General features: G+C 38.6%; 1 protein-coding gene across 35 annotated transcripts in view; it reads right to left on the reverse strand.

The window, feature by feature from the left end:
- Nucleotides 1-3,895: 3,895 nt before the first annotated feature.
- dlg2 (discs, large homolog 2 (Drosophila)) overlaps nt 3,896-14,079 on the reverse strand; it is a 153,146-nt gene continuing 142,962 nt past the window's right edge. For 25 of the 35 annotated variants that reach the window (XM_058626678.1, XM_058626680.1, XM_058626689.1 and 22 more), the window contains 11 exons: nt 13,961-14,075; nt 13,675-13,851; nt 12,260-12,335; nt 10,511-10,610; nt 8,100-8,150; nt 7,849-7,950; nt 6,711-6,734; nt 6,163-6,335; nt 5,884-5,993; nt 5,363-5,454; nt 3,896-4,841 (listed from right to left, as the gene is read on the reverse strand). In XM_058626678.1, the coding sequence (XP_058482661.1) occupies nt 4,735-4,841; nt 5,363-5,454; nt 5,884-5,993; nt 6,163-6,335; nt 6,711-6,734; nt 7,849-7,950; nt 8,100-8,150; nt 10,511-10,610; nt 12,260-12,335; nt 13,675-13,851; nt 13,961-14,075 (1,127 nt within the window). In that variant the 3' untranslated portion in view covers nt 3,896-4,734. Of the gene's footprint in view, nt 4,842-5,362; nt 5,455-5,883; nt 5,994-6,162; nt 6,336-6,710; nt 6,735-7,848; nt 7,951-8,099; nt 8,151-9,994; nt 10,041-10,510; nt 10,611-12,259; nt 12,336-13,674; nt 13,852-13,960; nt 14,076-14,079 lie in introns of all 35 variants that reach the window. The other 10 variants (XM_058626711.1, XM_058626687.1, XM_058626682.1 and 7 more) reach the window with 3 other exon arrangements.

Here is a 14,079-nt window from a genome sequence, read left to right on the forward strand (position 1 = left end):
GCAAATTTAACCCGGCATGGAACCTGCAACCTGCATCTGATGGTTGTTAGCACAGACACAGTATATTCTCACTTATTCTCACCTATTTTCTACTGTGTTTTCTTCATTTCCCTCAGTGTCACACCAAACCTTTGCCTGTCTACTTAAATTGGTCTTTTTTTTAAACACATCTGTGTGTGACTAAATCAGGGCGTTTAATTTAATATGTTCTTATAAATGCAAAACATCTTTTAAACATTGTGAATGTTCCTATTTAATTCTATTTCTTCCTACAGTAAGTGGCACATCTCTGCCCTCTTGTGGACAGATGGTGGCACAGCAAACAGGATGGACGATGACTAGAAACATAATAAACTAGTGAAATAGAGGAGCAAAAAATCTGAATGACCACCATAATCTAATCATTTCCTTCTTTGGCTTGAATGTGATTTGACCTGATGTTCCAGTTCCAGTTGCAGCAGCGTCACATGTTACATGTGACATCCAAACATGGGTTAGGGGGATATTATTTATTACACAAATGATATTGAATGGTTGTATAAAAGTCACTTGTTTTGCAGATGGGCCTAATTTACTCTCCCTTAAATGCCTCCTGACAGTAATAATAATTGAATACACCTTTTAATACACTAATGTTACCATTATAATACCAACGTTTTTTAACTTAACTTTAGATCATGTGAAACACCCTTAAAGTAAAGTTTGACAGATTATTTTTTTTAAAGAAATTTGACAAGACTCCAGTAGGGGGCAGTATTATACTGCTAATAATAAAATAAACTGTTCCCATGGCTTTCTGTCACTGTGAAGCATTAGAAAATGGCTCCCAACTACTTGTACTTTGTAACTGTTTTGGTAAAATTTTGTAACTTTTCCCATCATGCTTTGCAGAAAAGGTGACAATGTCTGCAGTTCATTTCATTTGAGTTTTTTGTGTTTACTTATTGACTATTCAAACAAAATCGGCTTTGTCTGAATTGACATTTTGTGCTATTTTTTGGTTAAAGACACGTTTTAGTAGTGAAGTACTGGACACCACCTCTTACAACAGTGTTTTTATTTGGGTTTTAAAATAGACAGAAAGTCTGATTGAGTTGAAAATCTGCAGTTTGGATCATCATCATGTCTTAAAACAAAAGCAACGACCGTCGACGCTTCAGTTGTGATGACTATTGCACATCCATGGAGGGGGTGAGGGAGAGATACAGAGAACTGTAGCAACATGCATAAGTCAAACATCCGTTAACACTCGCACACAGAAATCCCCACTGGCCTGTGAAGTATCATGAGTTACAATTTTGTCACAATGACTTTGGAAGTACTGTATTAGGTTCAGCATTAGTATCAAGCCAGTATGAGGAGATAAGATTTTCCTGTACATGTCAAAAACCAAACAAAACAAAGGCCAATAATCTTGAAATGTTGTTGCCAAAGAAATGCTAAAAGGTGAAATTACAAAATATAAAATCTCTCTTCAGCCTTTTATAGTTCACAAGTTCTCGACACCACCTCGGCGTTGGACTCGGCTCTCGTTCGGGTGCAGATGTGAAGGAGGGTTATATATAGTCCTACTGTTGACTCTAAGGGAAAAACAAAGTACATTGATAGAAGCATTGTCTGATATACAGTAAACCTACTCTGTTAAGGCAAGTGGTGACCAATACGTTTACGGGGGAAGTTAACCAAAGAAACGAGGGCAGAAATCTGGGAAAAACTAAAACGTGAGCTTCGACGTAAACACACACACACTAAAAACATTTGTTCCATGTCATTTGTACAGAAAAAACACAACAGAATTCTTAACGTTCAGAGTGCGAGGTTGTGTTTTTAACAAGTACAGTATGTGGTCCATACAAGCGGGGCGGGGGGGGGTCAAAGTTCAGCCTTCGTGTATGCCATCTTAATCACTTGTATCCATCGGCGTTCATTTATTATCCAGTGCCCGTTTTCGTACGAAAACAATGAATAAGTGCACTTTTGAAACGTCCCGTTGATTAGAAACAGACCTGCGATTCATGTCACTCCCAATATTAACTTAGATAACAGGTCACACGTGGGGGGGGGGGGGGGGGGGGGGGCAGGAGAATATATATATCTATATATATATATATATATACATATATAGTTGTATATCATTTACAAATGATCATCATGGGAATGAAAAGAGCCAGTTGAGTGCAACAGAACAGGAAGGTTATCAAGTGCCGCAAGTATGTTTTTAACAAAGCGAGGTACTATTATTGTATGGCCTTTCAAACAAGGCAAGCCGCCGGTGATTGAGTGAGTGAGTGAATGAGTGAGTGAGTGAGTGAGTGAGGGCTCGTCCACTTCTGAAGCAAACTGATAAATGTTGATGTCATGAGACGTCAGGGTAAGAGCGTCGCTGCTCCTCCTCTGCTCACGCTCTTGACGACGCTCATCGTTTCTAACGCCATTATCTCCTCGGTGGAGTCCGTCAGCCACGACTGAAGCCGCTGACGCAGCCAGAGACTATGTTAGAGACACTCAATATTAGCGTTTCACCAACAAATAAACACTCCTGCGTTCTTAACCTGTTGAAAGTCTGTCACAAACAACAGTCAAAAAAAGAATGGAGATTTTGGAACATCAGAATCATTCGTCTGCAAAGTAAAGCTGACAAACTTTTACCTTCTGAGGTCACGTTCCCACTGCAGGCTCCTGTGGCCCAAATCTGATGTCTTTGATTCTTATTATTCTCATGAGCGTTTCTGATTAACTACGTTCACATTACAAGGCTGAAGACCATGTTGTGTCATCAGAGATAACATAAATAAACTCTATATAGCTCACACACTGTATATCAGCAATGCCACACAAAGCTGCTCCTGGTACGTCAAATAACAATTAATCGCCAAAGTTTGCCCGTCTGAAATTAGCATTGTAGATATCTGTGACGTCATTTTGAAGAGAAATAAACTTACGATTTCGGATATCTGTAATTCAGTTAATACTAGTCAGAATGACGTCACTTTGCCATTCATGTGCGCGGGGTTTGTCGCGATAGAGATCTACATTAATGAGTCATTAGACTCGTGACAATTCAAGTTTGAGATATTATCTACTTCATTCTGACTCTCTGAAATGTAATTCAAGATATCTTTAGAATTCTTTACCGTCACTGTATGAGCACATACACAGAATTGAAGGCAGACATTTAAAGATATCTTGAGCTTGAATTATAACCAGTAACATAGTAACGTTTGTAGATAATTCCAGTTCTAATTCCAGTTATGACGTTATAATGACCCCAGTTGGAGATATCCTAATCTATAAAGACAAAGCACATACACACAAACGGCAAAAGTAGATAAAAAGTGAGTTGCAGATATCTGCAACTGTAGATTTGGCTCGTCACAATGACGTCACAGATAACAGGAGTGAATTTCCATGCATTTAAAAATAAACGTAAGAAACCGGAGAGAAAGTTGATGATAGACAACACGGTGGAACTTCAGCCGAGGTTATAACTCTCTCTCTCTCTCTCTCTCGCTTTCACTTTGTGTGTGTGATTATTTAACTCACATTATGTTTTTATTGTTCCCGTCTCGTCTCCCTCATCATGTGATCAATCTCCCGTGATTTCACAGACTTTGGTACAGTTCAGGGCTGGAGTCTGGTGACATTTAAGGAAATAATGTGAAGTGTCAAACACACACACACAAAATAGTCATGACAAATCTGCACATTGAACCCAAACGTAGCACTGAAGCTTGCAACGTGAACGCAGCGTCCTCACAGTGTTGGTACAAGAATAGTCATGTATCTGCATTTTGTCCAGTACACCGTCTCCCTCTCTCTTTACTCTCACTTAGACACTTTCTCTTTCATCCATCACACAGTCACAACACACGACTACGTCACTCCCAATAAAATATGCTCTGTCAATGACTGTTTAATCAAGAATTATAATAATAATTAATAAATAATCCTGTGCTTCTGTGCCCTCTAGCAATTTAAGTAGCAAAATATAGTGTTAAATCTCCAACAGCGAATAGCAGCGTCCTCCCTTTTTTTCGTATCATTTCATTGTCGATGCAACAGCCGAACAACTCGCATCTGCCTCTCTTTTTTTTTTGTTTTTTAAAAAATAAGAAAAGAAAACATGACATTTTTTCTTTTTTTTTTTACAATGAATAAAACATTTTCCATAAAACATCCTCAACAACATCATCGTCATCATGTCGGAGAAATAAATACAGTGATTCAAGGAAGGAATGGCAGTGTAAACAAAGACAGTGCTGTGTTCAGGGTGGGTGTGGGGGGGAGCACACAAAAACACTCCAATTCAATATTTGCATTGTGAACAGAGGGCGAGGGCGACGCAGTCAGAAAACCTATTTTCCTTCCAAAGCAAAGTGTAAACCACCCGCAGTGCCGACATGGACACAAACCCATATTTATTTTAAACTTCCTTTACATTTTCTTTTCCCTTTATTTCTTGAAATAAACACACACACTCTCTCACACACACACACACACATTTGAAAAGCTAAAATGTCCTAACACGTTGCCGTTTTTTTACATTCAGGAACATTCATGTGACGTGAAAAATCAAATAAAAACGAAGCAATAACCAAAGAGAGAAAAACGAAACAGAGAAAAACATATTCATCGTTGATGAAGACTACTCGTCGTCGTTATCGTTATGTTACAAGATGGAATTCTTTTTTTTCTAGCAGTCCAGACTCCTCCCCCTTCCAGAGTGATGAGTTATTATAGTTTTTCTTTTGAGGGGATCCAGATATAAGGTCCTGAATGTTCCTCTATAACCTGTTTGCAGTGGTCATAAATGTCCTCTAAGGTGTCTCCTTGAACCAGAGCTGCAAAGCAAAGGCAGACATTTTTACACATGCTGGAACATTTCAAAACAAATACATTTTTTAACTCATGAAACGTCGCGGCTGTCGAATGTTTACACAACAAAACATCAAATATGCTGTAAATGTGTTAAAAAAATGACATATAACAATTAACCAAGCACCTACATACCTACCTACCTAAAATATGAGAATAATCATGATAAATCATAGCAAATAAGGTCCTTAATTAGTTTAATTCATGTGTTAATCATGCCTTACTGCACATCATTCATCCTTTCATTCATATATCATCTATATCAGTCGGGGTCAGCTGAAGTCAGTGAGTGAGAGGAGAGAAAGTTACATGATGAACAAAGTACGAACAACCATTCACACCAACGGTGTTGATTTAGAGTCTTCTTTCTTCTGCATGTGTATGGTTTGTGAGAGGAGAAAATCCACATACACACATGTGTATATATATATATACTGTATATATATGTATATTTATTTTGATATTTGTGCTTTTATGAACATCATACCTGTGAAGAATTCCCCAAACTCCTGCTCTAGCTTCATAGCCCTGTCAAATGTCTTCTTGGCTTGTTCCTCTGTCAGTCTCTTATTCATGTCCCTGCACAGAGAACACAGGACACGACGTGAATCACAGACCAGGAGAAGTCTCCCAAAACTTTTACGGTACATAAACATTTATTAAATATTTATAACACACTGCAGTGTACATTTAAGTAGGTTTAAAGGACATCTTAAGTGTATTGTGGCTACTGCGGCTGCTTACAATGACATTTTGAAGAGAATATAATCCCTTTGTTATGTTTCAATACAGATTATATGTTCCAAAAAGTAAGATGAAGGCAAATTAAGTTAAACTAAACTAAGATAATCCTTTATTCGTCCTGCTACTTGAAAATCTGTGGCAGCAGACAAGCGAATAAAAAGTAAACATGAGAAATAATTAGCATGAATTTTAAACACATGTCACATAGTGAATATGGTGTGTAGCCAAAATATAGTCAGAGAAAAAATAATACTCAATACTCACATTAATGAATCAATAGACTTAGGTTTTATGAAGATGGCGATGGGATAAAGTTGTGCTACTTGTAGTCGTTTGATGGCGTTTCCAGACACATCGAGAATGCAGTGTTTACCCTAAATCAGAGGCAAACGTTTACACACAAAACCAAAAAAAAACAACCGATCACAAAATATTCAAGTCGGATTCTTTTGTAAATCTTAAAAATAATACAAAATAAAATCTTTTTTTCCCGTGTCTCTGTCAGGCTGAAACACGACATGCAGCTTTCACGGCTTTCCTCACCCTTTCAGCCACGTATTTCACAGACTGGACACTTGTTCCGTACAGATTATCATTGTACTGTCCCGCCTCTATGAACTTGTGCTCTTGGATGTCCTTTTCCATCTGCTCCCTGGACATCACAAAGTGGTAATCGCGCCCGTCCACCTCGTAGTCCCTCTTCGGCCGAGTGGTGTCTTTGGCGACGGAAGGGAAAAATGACGTAAGTGATAGTAAAACTGTACTGTACAGCAGAAACATCTGGATTCTCGCTAAAGCACGTCCTAAGACACGCAGCGCTGGGTTTTCAAAGGGTTCAATGTGCAAATATTCACATTGTGCACTAAGCTGTGATTGTAATGAACACAAACAAGCATGGACACTGATGACATCAGTGTGAATGTGCCTTTAAATGAACAACACATGTCAAATCTGCTGCTTTCTAACTGATCACTGTTGTCTTCAGTTACTGTATTTCTATGTATTTACGGGGACAAAAATGACTACATTTCTCTACGTAAATAAATGAATGAATGAATGACGGAAAGACTCTACTCAGCTCATGCACTCACCTTGCAGCCCTGAACTGACAGCAGCTTTAAATGGTTCAAAGGGTAAAATTGAAATAAAAGAGATGGGTGAATTTAAAAGCATGCAAAAATGAAAAAAAACAAAAACTGATCGTTTGACTGACTGATGAAGAGCACATTAAACACAACACACAGACTAGTGAGGGGGATTCTGGGTAAAAAAACAAAACAGCAGGTAATCACAAACGAAAACACACACAAACACAGACTAACTGAGATTTAAAATGTAAAATAGTGGCTTTGTTTTACTTCTTTTAAAAAACAATTCTATCACTTATATTCTTGGATATTTTATTTGCCTATAGTGAAGCTAAAAACAGTTTTTTTTGTAGTTACTGATAGTGTTCTACACAATTAATCTACATAAACAGACATTATTGATTATACTTGTTATAGTTCAGCATTTGAGGGAACAAAAAAACTACAAAAAAAGAGTAAAACAAGTACTGACACATAACATGTATAGTCCTGAAATACTCTGGTAGCAATTTGGAGCAAATCAGGTCTATGTAGACTTTAAATTTCAACAGTTTTTTCACATTGTGTGGCGCATCAGTGTGTTCTGCCCCCTAGTGGCTGGTCTGTTATAACTCATCAACACGTCAACTGAAACTGGACTTCATTTCACCTGTTTAATCTTCCTACAACTTTGCATATAAAGTTGTGATTGACAGTGTTTTGTACCGCGGCATTTTATTTTGAAATATATGTCTATTATAAAATATAGAAATATTTTTTCTAAAATTATTTAAGTAGGATATTAAAGTGACACATCGATCATGCATCAACAAAATGAAAAAGAGGACTGAACAGAGTGAGTTTACTGCAGCAATGAACAGAGTGAGTCACACAGCACAGCGTGTAGCAGTGAAAACACTGTTTTTATCTCTAAACACACACAGATTATGTGCCATAAAGATGTAAAATGTAATGGCAGCGTAGGAGAAACGGAACAGAGTGAATGGATGAGTAAAGATTCAACCTCTGAATCACGACCACAACTGGTGACGTAGCACATAAAGATACATGAATTTCACATCACATTACAGGCTCTACACACAACAATACTACCTGTGCTTTTTTTTTTGGATCTTTATGGTCCATGAAGGCGACTACTTACGTGGTACGCAAGACCCAAACTTGTCTGGGAACTCTGATATCAGGTCATCGTTGATTCTGTCCTTCATCGGTCCCAGGATTATGACGGGTCTGGCATAACTGACTGCACACAAAAACAACACATATGTGACTCCAAGTTGAGTTTTTCTGTTTTTAATGCAGCACAATTAAGGTTTTGATCGTTTGATTACTAAAGGAAATCTGAAGAAAAATAAGTACGGACAACAGTAACAGTCATGTGTCTTTCCTTACTTTCCTGTCGGATCACGGGCTCGTACGATAGAACCACTTCGTCCTGACTCCCTGACGGAGAACACAGTGGAAACATTATATGAATGTATTATCAGGAGTGGAAAAAAAACATATTAGTGACATCAACAACATGCCACATGCACGGCACAGCATATAGAACAGAATATGTGTTTATCAGTGTCTATATATGATCATGTGGTGTGACTATCAAAGCCAAATAAGTCACCAAACCTCTAACATTTATCTGTATTTGGAGTTTAATATCGGCCACTTTTCCAGCTCAAGACACTTGGAACAATATGATATAAAACTCGATATGGGATTTAAAAACATTCATAAAGAAATCACTTGTCAGGGAATTAAAGGATATATTACACTGTAGTTTCTTTGGTTAATTGTTTTTAAAGATTTAGATATTTTACATACATCTTCTGTTCTGGTGACAATGGTGATATTCAAAATCAATGTCAAAATAGATAAATCAGAAAATATCATTATCAATATTCATTCTACTTTAAATTCATCTAAACAATAATATGTGAACAAACCTTATGTAATATTTGCCTCAACCTGAATCTTAAACGTCTAATATGTTTACAATAAAAAACAAAATGTACATCATAAAATAACAACAACATACAAAGCAAACAGACACGGTTGTGATGAGCTCCAAAGTCGGCTAAAAACTGACATGCTCACAAGCAGAGTTGAAAACATCTGAGACGTCGATGCCGACCTCATGCAAACGTGGATTTAACACAAACATCTGAGGACACGGGTCAAGTCAGGGGGGGATTTAAAACAAAACAAAAAAAACAACAACATAAAACATCTACCTGGTAATTAGCTGCAGGTGACACCCCGTTGTTACGATAGTGCAGAGTTTTAATTTGTAAAATAATCAAGTGTATAAATGAGGGCTGGGTTTCAATAAATACTGAGATACTCATAACCCCCTCTGCTGGACAACTTAGTAATTACATAAAACTGTTTGAAACACCACTCTGTGGTCCATATGTAAAGGGCCACTTCACCCACAAAATATATAGTTGTTTTTTTTTACAACAACAGAGGAAGTTGGGATTTTTTATTATTTATAATAATAAAAAAATTGGTCCAATTTAATCCAACTCTGTATTAGAATGTGTATTTAAAAAAAGAAAACAGCAGCATCATCATAATGATTTAATGTTCAAATGGAAAAAAATGGGTGGAACAGCCCTTAAATAAAAGGTGCATTAATATAACTACTTTGGGGTGAATTTTTTAAGGTAAATATTGAATATTTATCAGGTTAGAGAGATCTAAATGTACAAATATGCAGCATGAGTTTTAATTATTTTCTTGATTAATTGATGGTAGTTTGGTCCAAAAAATGTTGCAAAAACCTCCAAATGATGATGTTCTCAAATGTCCACAAACCAAAACGATTCAGTTTTGATGATTTCTTTGTTATACGGAGCAAAGAAACCAGAACATATTCACATTTAAGAAGCATTTAAGGAGTTTGGAAGTATTAAAAAAACAACAACCTCAAACTGATTAATCGATTATCAAAATAGTTGAGGATTCATTCAGTAGTCATTGCAGCCCTAATTGAATTAAATGGAATCATGTGAACTGCAAAATGAATCAATGGGGGAAAATCAGATGTGATACTCAGCCTTAAGGTAAATAAACATCATTTACTACCATGCACCAGTTCTGAGTCCATGCCGTTTATTTCTTGTCACGATCTGATATCAAATGTGAGTGAAACTGTGAAGTAGCTCGAGACAGAGAGCAACACTCTGCAGACGCAGAAGCAAGACAAGCCCTACGAATGCAGCATGCAACAACAACAAAAACGTCCAGGCAGGAAACATAGTCAAGGAAACGCTGCCGCACCAACTTACTGAATGTCTTTGTCCCATACCCATCATCACCCATCCCCAGGATGTCCTATAGGCCATCCAAAGAGAGCCAGAACAGAAGAAAGACAGGAAGGAGGACAGGACAGCCGCAACGTAAGCAAAGAGGTTCAAGGCAGAGAGCTGTTACCCCGTCCAGACAGTGAGCAGCCAGCAGGGGGAGCCAGATTCAGCGTCATAAAACTACTGGATACAAATGATCCCAGAAGGACACCTGGGCTGTACGTGGGGCCAAATCACAGATACAACAGCTCTGAATTGGCTTCTCTCCTGCAGACTGATCAGAATCTGAGCCGCAGACTCTCAAGACTGCGGCTCCGACAGAAAAGAGAAAGACAACAACGACTACAGGAAGCAGGAAGAGGGCGTCCACCGAGCCTCTACACCTGCGAGACACACCCGTGAACCCCCCGCTGAGACCCTTTGACCTCACGTGTCACCTACACTCTCTAGACTCTGTGCGGTGAGCGTGTGTGCACGCGCCGACGCGCTCATACTTACGGTCGGAATCACTGCCATCCTGCTCGCCGCCCTCTTTGTTCTTGTAGAACGGGAACTTTCGCGTAAAGATGAAATTCTTTTTACGTTTGTCATTGAATGACTGTGAGGGGGAGAGAGAGCATGGAGCAAAACAGGTAACATGTGTCACGGTCATGCAGACAAAACAACTGCGCTGCTTGCACAATGAGGGACATCAAGGAGTTTTAGCTGTTTCTGAAGGTGTGTGGTTACTATAGATCAGAGGTGCCAAACTCCTCCTCTTCCTTTAAACACAGCATGTGTGGTTGTTAAGACGGAAGTATTATCCTTTTATAATAGTAATAACAAGACATTCAGTTGTAATGATTGCATTATTAAATTCAACATTAAAGTAAGCTTGTTTGGTGTTTTAAATACAGATATCCTCATTATTTATTTACTTCTTTCTTTCTTTTTCATTGTGTTAAACATGAAACACATCAAACACTTTTACTCTCAAATTCTGTGAAATATCATCATGAATATCTCATTTTTAGCTCATACTGCCCACCCGCGAGTTGTTTTTCCCCCACTGTTTTTCCTCTCTTGACCACACGAGACACTCATAAGCCCCCGGGGTCACTTGAGTTTGACACCTGCTGCTATAGATTATAGTATTCAAAAAAAGAAAGTGGACGTAGTCTTCCAGTTTGAAAAATGAAGCCCAGGAAGTGTGATGGAGGAAGCCACCAGGGACTGACTCGCATGGATGCAAAAAGAACTCAGTTTGAGTGGAAGTCTATGGGGAAATTACTCTAATTATCACTTTTTTTGATGAGTTAATTGTCTCAATCACCAGTTTCAGGCGTTCTCCAATAGAACAGGATGTCAGTTTTGTAAATGATGTTTCTATTTACATGAAAATAGTGAATAAAGCCAGGCTGGCCAACAGGTGTCATGTCACTGGTTAAACTGTGAATCTAAAGGCTTCAAAACAGGAGTTCATTTTACATCCGGAAGACCACGTTCCATTTTTATATACAGTCTATTGCCGAGACAGAAATTTGATTTGACATGAATGAATACAGAGCTGAAATAGACTGGGAGAATAATCCTACATAATCTACTTCTTGATGCACCACAGTAGCAATAGAGGCATTTAAAGTAAATATAAATAAACAAAAAAAGACAGAGTTCATGCTTTGAGAGGCATAAGGGTGAGGTTAGATCAAAGTAAAGACACATGCGATGATAGAGAGACAAACAATGGAATGCTAGAGAATAAACTTCAAATAATGAACAGGATTTCTGCGTCATTATTTGAAGAATGAAGAATATTTGAAAAATGAAGCGCGTATTTGTACAGTTTGGGGAGTCAAGCTCGAGTGATGATGAAGGTGACGATCGTACACCTCCTGACATGTTAGTACATTATTGAAACACAACTGAATGAGTGAAACATGTGGTTAAAACGGGGGAAATGAACTTTGACCACGGGAAGTTTAGCATTCACTGACTTATTGTGTCTCACGGTGGTGACGTCTTTGTTGGAAGAAATGCTCTTTTTATACACACACGCAATAAAAACTCACTGCTGTGCTCAGAAGAATCAATGGAATCTGTCACTTTTTCAGGATAAATTGTGAGTAACATCGAGAACAACAGAGCTAAGTAATGACGCAATGTTTCTGCAGTCAAAGACTAAAGACTTTGAAAGAATCTGCACCATGAGTCGACAAGTCACACGCTAATGTAAACGGCCACATTTGCAGGTTTCATGAAGGCACTTACCGCTTTCGAATCAAACGACCCCGGCTTGGCATTGAATTTCACAGTCTTTAGACGTGCCCGCTCTTTCCGCTCCACCCTGACAAGCAGAGAGCCAAGTTAGTCAAATTTAAAGTGCTCACACTGACACTACTGTACAATCAACGACACGACACTTCGGTGTCTCCAGAAATGGACTTTTAACCCTTTAACACCTAACCCTCAAAAGGTCCGTCTGGACTTATTTTAACCATGAAAGGGACAGAAAAATTATCCTGTAATAACTTGCAATATCTGTTATTTTCAATTCACTTCATGTTCAACTTCAACTTAAAATTAAGAAAAATAAAAAGTTTTATTTAGAAAAACACTGGAGTTGTACACGAGCAACATATTTTGCGTGCTGAATTTGAAATTTGAACAGTATAAAACATATTTACAATAATATATGTTTGAGCCGTCAAAAAGAGGCAGAAAAATGAAAACTATGCACAGGCGTTTTTCCAACTCTCTTCCCTCTCGGTGCGACAAAGACCCTGATTCTCCGGCGTCATGCAACTCGTGAGTGAGTTTACCGTAATAACCACACATTGGCTTTAATGTGCAACGTCCAGAAACAGTTGGATTTTTTCCTATAGCACAAACCGTCACGTACTGTGCTGCAAACGTGTCGCCTTTGATACTCTTGGCGTTAAAGGGTTAAAATAAACGTAATAAATGGCCATTGATAACCAGTATATCATGATACAATGTTCCTCAATAATTGTTATATATTGCAAAACAATCATATCCATCATGAAATGTGTCTAAATGAAAAATACTAAATGCCCCTGAAGGTAAAAATTAAAACATTAGAGAAGTAGCCTGTCCACATGTCCCACATCGCACTTTAACCTTGTTATAACTGAGAATTCCGTACATACTTTCAATATTAATTGAATATACTGTATGAAACAGCATAAATACCATGGATGGAGGGGGCGAGAGGGTGCTTTATATATAAGAATTAGACCATTTATATCATATACAACACATATTTATGACTGGATGAGTGTCTTTCTTGGGTCAGATTTGCTCATAGCAGTGGAAACAAGGGCAATAAATGGAAGTGGACAGTTCTTCTGCATCCAGTGTGGCCCCTCCACTCTTTGTCCACCATTTTAACTTTAGTTCACATAAGCGGAGAGTTATGAATTTGTGATGCTGGCGAGTCAAAATGGAGGGAAATCTGCTTCAAATGCTATACCGTCTCCAATTAAAACAACAATATATGATGCCCATTAATAAATCAATATTTTGTGTACACTATGTGTGGAAATATAAGTATTGTTTTAATCTTAATTGTCATTCCTTTTAGTAAACAAAGAACAGAGGTTACAGAGCTCATTCTAAACCTCTTTTCAGGAATCAACTGAGACACGTTCCTATCTGCCACTCACCGTCTCTTGCTGGGGATGACGCCCATCTCCTCGCTGTCCCCGTGTGGGGTGACACGGCGCGCCTGCCACCACTCGTCGTCCGAGGCGTTGATGACGTGGAGGATGTCCCCGTACCTGAAGCTGAGGCCCTGGCTCGGCAGACCGCTGTCCTTTGACTTCTCGTAATCGAAGAGCGCTCTGTTCATTGGAGAAAACGTCAACATGAGAGCGACGAAGAGAGTATGAGCCATGGAGCGGTCGTCTTGTCCTAAAATTCAGCTAGGGTAAATTTCCAAGAGAGGCCAACCTCACGTAGAGCGATCTCTTCTGATTGGTCCGCAGTGACCCGGACCCAGAGCTCATGCTGTGGTTCATCATCTGTTCCCGCAGGTCATGGATTTTGGCCTCAAAACGCCCGTACTCTGC

This window comes from Solea solea, chromosome 4 (genome assembly GCF_958295425.1).
Source record: "Solea solea chromosome 4, fSolSol10.1, whole genome shotgun sequence".
Classification (NCBI taxonomy): Eukaryota; Metazoa; Chordata; class Actinopteri; order Pleuronectiformes; family Soleidae; genus Solea; species Solea solea.